Source organism: Gadus chalcogrammus, chromosome 21, assembly GCF_026213295.1.
Source record: "Gadus chalcogrammus isolate NIFS_2021 chromosome 21, NIFS_Gcha_1.0, whole genome shotgun sequence".
Classification (NCBI taxonomy): domain Eukaryota; kingdom Metazoa; phylum Chordata; class Actinopteri; order Gadiformes; family Gadidae; genus Gadus; species Gadus chalcogrammus.
The window spans coordinates 11,331,812-11,339,311 of record NC_079432.1 but is presented as its reverse complement, the minus strand read 5'-3'; the positions used below and the strand labels follow the sequence as shown (position 1 = coordinate 11,339,311).

The 7,500-nt window shown below is 43.9% G+C and overlaps 1 protein-coding gene across 3 annotated transcripts in view; it reads right to left on the bottom strand.

The window, feature by feature from the left end:
• The window catches only part of LOC130374541 (E3 ubiquitin-protein ligase TRIM9), a 33,384-nt gene that overhangs the window by 11,746 nt on the left and 14,138 nt on the right, over window positions 1-7,500 (bottom strand). For all 3 annotated transcript variants that reach the window (XM_056581361.1, XM_056581363.1, XM_056581362.1), the window contains exon 4: window positions 2,264-2,374. In XM_056581361.1, the coding sequence (XP_056437336.1) occupies window positions 2,264-2,374 (111 nt within the window). The remainder of the gene's footprint in view (window positions 1-2,263; window positions 2,375-7,500) is intronic.

Genomic DNA, 7,500 nt, shown 5'->3' with positions numbered 1-7,500 from the left:
CGTGTGATGTGAGTGAGGCAGGCTTCATAGTCGATGTGTTGATCGGGGCCCCGTGACAGAGCGTGCTACATCGGAAGTCAGTGTTTAAATAATGTACGATAATGTAAGACAGCAGAATGACAACGAACAATCACATTTATTTGTTTAAGATGTCGCCTCAGACAACCGCCTCTGTCACGCGGAGGGAAAGGGAGGAAACCAGTCGCAGGGGTAATGTTTGATACGCAATAAAACTTTACTGGGAGAAATGAAATATAGGGTCACACGAGGAGACATGGGGAGGCAAGCTAAAGAATTCTACACACGAGGCTGAACACGAGGCAGGTATTGCATGTAAGAACAACGAGGAACCGACAAGCAGGGAAAGGTAACGGGGAGAAATAAATGACAGGACACAGGTGAACACAGGCCACACAGTTCACAGGAAGCTAACCAAGGAGGGAACACAGGGGAATCTACACGAGGTCGGGCAGGAGGGTGACACCGTTGGCGTGCACCGTTTTGTAGTTTTCCTTTCTTTCGCCATTTGCCCAACTGCACACTTTGTACTTTATATTACAATTTTGAACCTTCTTCGACAGCATTTTGTATATTTTATATATATTTGTAATAGTTTTCAATAAGTGTAGATTAATTAACAATCTATTAACATTAGTAATACAGTAATGCACATTTTCTTAATTTACGGAGTACAGTTTACTAATGGTGTTCTTGAAAAAGTTATAAAGTTGTATGGAATTTTATGTTAACAATTAACAGTGTTCATGTTAACTAAGCTATTCCTTTTTACATTATCTAACAGTGTTACAATAACCCCTTTGCTAATGCTATATAATAATGCTCACTAATGCACTAATTCTGTTAAAGAATGGTTAATTTATGTACCCTTTATGTGAAGTGAGAGCAAAACAACGGACACCCTGATCTGGTACTGGAAATATCGACTGTCCAAATAAAACCCCGAACAACAATGACTGATGTCCTGTTTGGTCACACCTCCCTGCCTCCATGTGGATCTCCCCCAGAGTCAATCAGAGGGTGTTACATGTCACGGGTGACCTTTCTCAGCTTGACCTCAGCACAGGGGGTGGGTGTGCATCCCATAATCCTTTCATTCCGTCCCCCAGGGCCACGTGAGAGGCTAATCACTAGCGATCAATGATAATAGATCGGCCGTGGCGGCGTGCTGTGCGTGTGTGTGTGTGTGTGTGTGTGTGTGTGTGTGTGTGTGTGTGTGTGTGTGTGTGTGTGTGTGTGTGTGTGTGTGTGTTTGTGTGTGTGTGTGTGTGTGTGTGTGTGTGTGTGTGTGTGTGTGTGTGTGTGTGTGTGTGTGTGTGTGTGTGTGTGTGTGTGTGTGTGTGCGTGAGTGTGCGTGTGTTTGTGTGTACCTGTCTGTGTTTATGGGTTTTAGTGTGTGTGCCTGAGTGTGCATGTGTTTGTGCGGGTATGTGTGTGCCTGTGTGCGTGTGTGAGTGTGCGCATCCTAATCACACATCAATAGGACTCATAACTTATTTTCAGCAGTGCCAGAGTGCAGTGAGATCTAAAGCTCCCTCACCTCAGAACACTCTGTTCTCGTCTTCTAACGACCTTTACAACTTCCTGTCAGATTTGTATTTTTCCCACCAAAAAGACTCCCTGTGAACCCATTAAAATTCTGTTTCATTGCAACTCATACATAATTATAACTCCTTGGCTTTCTAGTGCCTGGTTAGAAGTTTGGAGTGGTGAAGTCGTAAAAGCTCGCTGCCGCCAATGGGGTGAAACATCATAAGTAAAATGTGTGTTGCTTTTGAAGTGATAAACAGCTGAAGGGAAGAAGAGGAGAGTACAAATTACAGGGGGGCAAAAGGCCAAAACGCAAAACATAAAAGACAAGTACTCAGTTTAACTGATAGCGCTTGGCAGACCTAATAAAACTCAACAAACACGCACGCTAAATACATGGAACAGCTAGGGATGAACAGCACGCCCAGATATTCTCTGTGTATCTGCGTACGTATTTGCAGACATATTCATTCTGAGCGTTTTAATGAAGAAATGTATCAGCTTAGCATGTAGCACCGCTGGTATATACACACACATTGAGGCAATTGCACTCTCACACACACACACACACGCACGCACGCACACACACACACACACACACACACACACACACACACACACACACACACACACACACACACACACACACACACACACACACACACACACACACACACACACACACACACACACAGTGTGTTGGTGTGGTTGTTACCTGAAGGAATCCGCTGGGGTCATTCTCCTTAATGACCTCCAGGCAGAACTCCATCATGCCGGTGGTCTGGCGGAGTTTCATGGTGCAGTGGGTGATCTGGTCACGGACCACCTGCCAGGAGAAGGACGGAGAGAGTCGCTGGGGTTATGAACTTTAAGTTCATTATTTACTTTGCTTTTTATCGAGATCCAAAGCGACTCATTGAATGTTGAGAGACTTGTTATTAAGGAGCAGGTGTTAGGGTTAGACTCAAAGTGGTCTGCAGGAAGGTCACAGGTGTTGGGGAGTGGATCCAGAACCTTTCCAGTACCCACGCCAGTGCCCTATCCTGTATTCTATCTTCTGTTTAACCTAGGATGTGTCTCAATGTTTCTGCCTTACAATACAAACAGGAACGCACCATTGTTTAAATCTGTCAATCAGCCAATACATGATCTAGGTATGAGGTATGAATAAGAATACCTTTGAATTGAATCTTTCATTGATTTTATTTGTTCTTAGTGTTTTGCATTGACATGCATAGACATTGGTGTGAGTATTCATTCATCTCTGTTGAGGCTGATCCTTTTGGATTCTATCAGGGGCAGTATGAAGTGTAAAAATCAATAGTTTGTGTGTGTGTGTGTGTGTGTGTGTGTGTGTGTGTGTGTGTGTGTGTGTGTGTGTGTGTGTGTGTGTGTGTGTGTGTGTGTGTGTGTGTGTGTGTGTGTGTGTGTGTGTGTGTGTGTGTGTGTGTGTGTGTGAGAGAGATTGAGAGGTCAGTGTGAGGGCAAGCGCTCTATATCTGTGCATTGTTGGCACCTGAGCATACAAAGCAAAAGACTCTCTCTCTCTCTCTCTCTCTCTCTCTCTCTCTCTCTCTCTCTCTCTCTCTCTCTCTCTCTCTCTCTCTCTCTCTCTCTCTCTCTCTCTCTCTCTCTCTCTCTCTCTCTCTCTCTCTCTCCATCTCTCATATTAACTTTCTTTCTCTTTTTCTTCCTTCCTCTTTGCATTAAAGGGAGACACACAAACACACACACACTAAAACACACACACGTGCACACAAACACACACACACACACACGCGCACACAAACACACGCACACAAGCACTAACACACACACACACAAACATACACAGACACAACAGGCACACACGTATGCATACGCGTACATACACACGTACACTCACATGCACAAAGACAAACACACACACATTCACATACACTCACACTTCATGCCCCTGAACTGCATGCATGGCAAATGAGATTAGCACGGCTGTCAGCGTTAGCTGTCTGAGGCTAATTGAAAGTCATTGAAGTGCTGCCATCTTATTAGTATTTGTTTATCGTACGTCACTACCTGCGTTCTACACACCCCATACACAGACACAGTCATATCTGTATCTGCTGAGTATATATTGATACAGATAGGTTGTACGTACTGGTACTGTGTGTACATCATGATGGTTGTTGAGTTTCCATGTTTTGTCAATGATTCTGTTAGCAAATGAGCCTCAGATCAGCAGATCTAGTTGTAGAGGGGACCTTCAGATCAGCAGATCTAGTTGTAGAGGGGACCTTCAGATCAGCAGATCTAGTTGTAGAGGGGACCTTCAGATCAGCAGATCTAGTTGTAGAGGGGACCTTCAGATCAGCAGATCTGGTTGTAGAGGGGACCTTCAGATCAGCAGATCTAGTTGTAGAGGGGACCTTCAGATCAGCAGATCTAGTTGTAGAGGGGACCTTCAGATCAGCAGATCTAGTTGTAGAGGGGACCTTCAGATCAGCAGATCTAGTTGTAGAGGGGACCTTCAGATCAGCAGATCTAGTTGTAGAGGGGACCTTCAGATCAGCAGATCTGGTTGTAGAGGGGACCTTCAGATCAGCAGATCTAGTTGTAGAGGGGACCTTCAGATCAGCAGATCTGGTTGTAGAGGGGACCTTCAGATCAGCAGATCTAGTTGTAGAGGGGACCTTCAGCATTTGATTCCCTTATTTCCTTGTTTGGTGTGGCTCCATGGTGTGAAAAGACAATTTTTTTGTGACCCTGTAACGTTATATCCAAGGGCTTGCCTTGCAAGTTACCCATCCTGTAATCTTTGTTTTGTTTAACAACCGTCTAGCTAGTGTGATAAAGCAGTTTGATGTTAAGTTAGCAGCAAAGGCAGTTCAGCTCTTTTTCTCTGTCCCTTGATGAAGCTAGTCCAATCTGAATAGGCCTTCAGATTAAGGGGACCAGATTTCTGAAATGAAATCTGGTCCCAAAGCTGTTTTAAGCTTTGGAAAACCAGACAAAAATATCCATAGTAGTTAGTTACTCTAATACAGAATTGTTCTATAGCGTATTGATAGTCTTTTTATTTTATAATCAGCAATGCCTGTATATGGAATAGAGTCGATAGATAGACCCCTGCTTAGCGAGGTCAAGTCACAGACTATCAGATACCCCTGAGACTATTCCCAACCGTCTCAAAATGCATATTCATGAGCAAGCTAGAATCTTTGCCATCTTTTTATCCGTTTTTGAAAAACAGGGACATTACCGGTAACAGCTCCAGCCGGGAACAGGCCACCAGGAATGGGGACTGTTCGGGGAAAACAGATTTGCTCACCCTATTTGAGATGCAATAGTGCTTCAACCGTCCAGGGGGATGTCATTATGTGACTATTACATACTATTATATTGTATGTCCGCTGACACCTACTGGATAATAGAAAGACAAAGACAAATGGTTCATTTTGAAATGATTAACGACAGAAGATTGTGGGTGTGAATCACACACGCCCGGTAAGTGCACACACACACATACAGAGAAACAATCAAACAAAGCACCTGCATAGAGGGCCTAGAAAAAAGGATATAAAAATGTCAATGCACACACACACATTCTATATCTGACAGTTGATGGATTAGGACTATAAGACCTGATTGTAGTTCATCATATTTGTGTGTGTGTGTGTGTGTGTGTGTGTGTGTGTGTGTGTGTGTGTGTGTGTGTGTGTGTGTGTGTGTGTGTGTGTGTGTGTGTGTGTGTGTGTGTGTGTGTGTGTGTGTGTCTGTGTGTGTGTGTGTGTGTGTGTGTTCATCTCATCGAAAAGCACATTGCTGCAGTGTTATAAGGGTCTGCTGTCGGAATTCTTGGAAAACGAAAAGATGTTCTGTAGCGTCGCCATGACTACGGTTTAAGACACATAGTCTGTGATCCGTGAGTGGGCTCATTTGAATGTGGTCAGGTAAAACGAGATTAATAATGACATCAAAATGGCTTTTGAAATGATTCTCCTTAAATTTAGGGGCACGCTTCAAGAAGTTCGCTTTCAGGGATAAATGTTTGTCATGAAATCAATTCATGTTATGTACAACAATTAATTTTCAGAGGACCCACTATTCGAGTAATGGCTTCTACCCCACAGATTTTTCATCCTCATTAAAGGCTTGGCTAGGTGCGACTGCAATAAAGGGATTTTTAGTACCTAATGATCCATTGTGTGGAAAAAAAATGTGGTGTGTGTGATGTGGTGTACTATGATTAGAATATATCAAGTCATTTCTGGCAGATTTGGTTATCCAAAGCCAAGTACAGAGTACTTTCTTCAATTAATTCTCTCTTAGATGAACAGGCAGGAATGTCCTGTAGACATCTGACTCAAGGATGTCTCCAGGACAGTTCAGCTGTGGTCATCGGAGGGGGGAGGGGGTCAAACACCCTTACCCCTGACTAGACGATCCTGTAAATCATACATACATACGTCTTTATCCCCCATTTCTACTATGTTCTTCTATATTTTCTAATCCGATGTCAATGCTGTACATTGAAGTCTACACACATCGTCTTCAGAGCTGGCTGTCTCAAGGCGGATGGAAACGCTATATTATTCTGGACTAATCCCTGGTCCTCCACCGTCCTATCAGTGCACATCAGCGGCGGCGGCTGGTAAAGGGAGGCTTACTTTTTTGACACGTCATGTTCCTAATCTCCTTCTTCTGAAGCTAGGCCACCAAAACAATGCAGAGGGGGGAACTGGAGGGAGGACGGCTCAACGTGCATTAGATCACTCTTTAACACCGCGGTAGTTATTTTAATATGCATGAAATGGCCTCAGATCGGTCCCACCGTGCGATAAGGCGACTATCGGGGGATACGATCGGAACTGATGCAGCGTGCACTTCACTAACGCTCATCCAATGATCCGGTCATCCCGACTTGACAACACCACTTCAGGAGGATCTGAGTATCGGACATGCACATTCACCCTGCCAAATCGGCCCTTAACTAACCTTAATTAACCTTTTTAATCAATTTAACCCGAGTGTTTAACCCAACTGCCAGTAATAGGTCCATGGTCTGTTTGTACATAGGCTACAGAATATTTTAAACCATTCGTTTCAAATGATCACAGATATCTATAACTTATAATCCGTCACCCATGGTCTCATATGAGCCTACCCTCGAACCCACGTGTTGAGAACCACTGGAGTAGGCTCACTTGGATCAAAATTCAAAGAGGTGAAAGACTCTTTGCCATCGCTAAAGCTCACTCGATGTATTGCCCACCGGTCAAATCGTCACCATAGTCAGGGATGGACCCAGAGAGAAGGAGGGCCGAATACATGCCTGAATAGTTTTACGGAGAGAAAAGACGTTGAGTTGATGATCATTATTTGCTGACTGACTGTGATGAAGGAGAAGTTACTGAATGTAACTTGCACCAAAAACACAGCCCTGTTTTGGGTCTAGAGTTTGGGAAGATTTCTGTAAAACCCTATTGACAAAAAATACTGTTACGTTAATTATATTCCTGCCGGTGCCTTCGTCACAGCTAATAAACATTGCTTGCTTTATGAAACGTTGCAGGTATCCAAGACAATGGAACGGAGAAAGTGACAAAAAAAACACCACATTCTCGACCCCTTGACATAGTTGAGTGAAACAATACAAGTTTGAACACATTGATTAGTTTAATTTCACCTAACCTTCCTATTCGATCTTCATTTGTATTTGTTTTTTATCATGTCTGTCGAACCAGCACTTTCTGTACCCCTACTGGCCAAGCCTGCAGGGGTTGGGAATTTGAGTTGTCTGAGGATGTAGCGATGAAGGTGCGTGGTGGGGAGCTGTGCAGCCCTGTGAGACTGTAATTGTGATCAAGACCTGAGTTGACAGTCCTCCCCAAGCACACCACCCTTCAACTCCCTCAGCTTGCTTATTGGCCAAGGAATGACAAACAGAAAGACAGGGACCCACACACAGACATT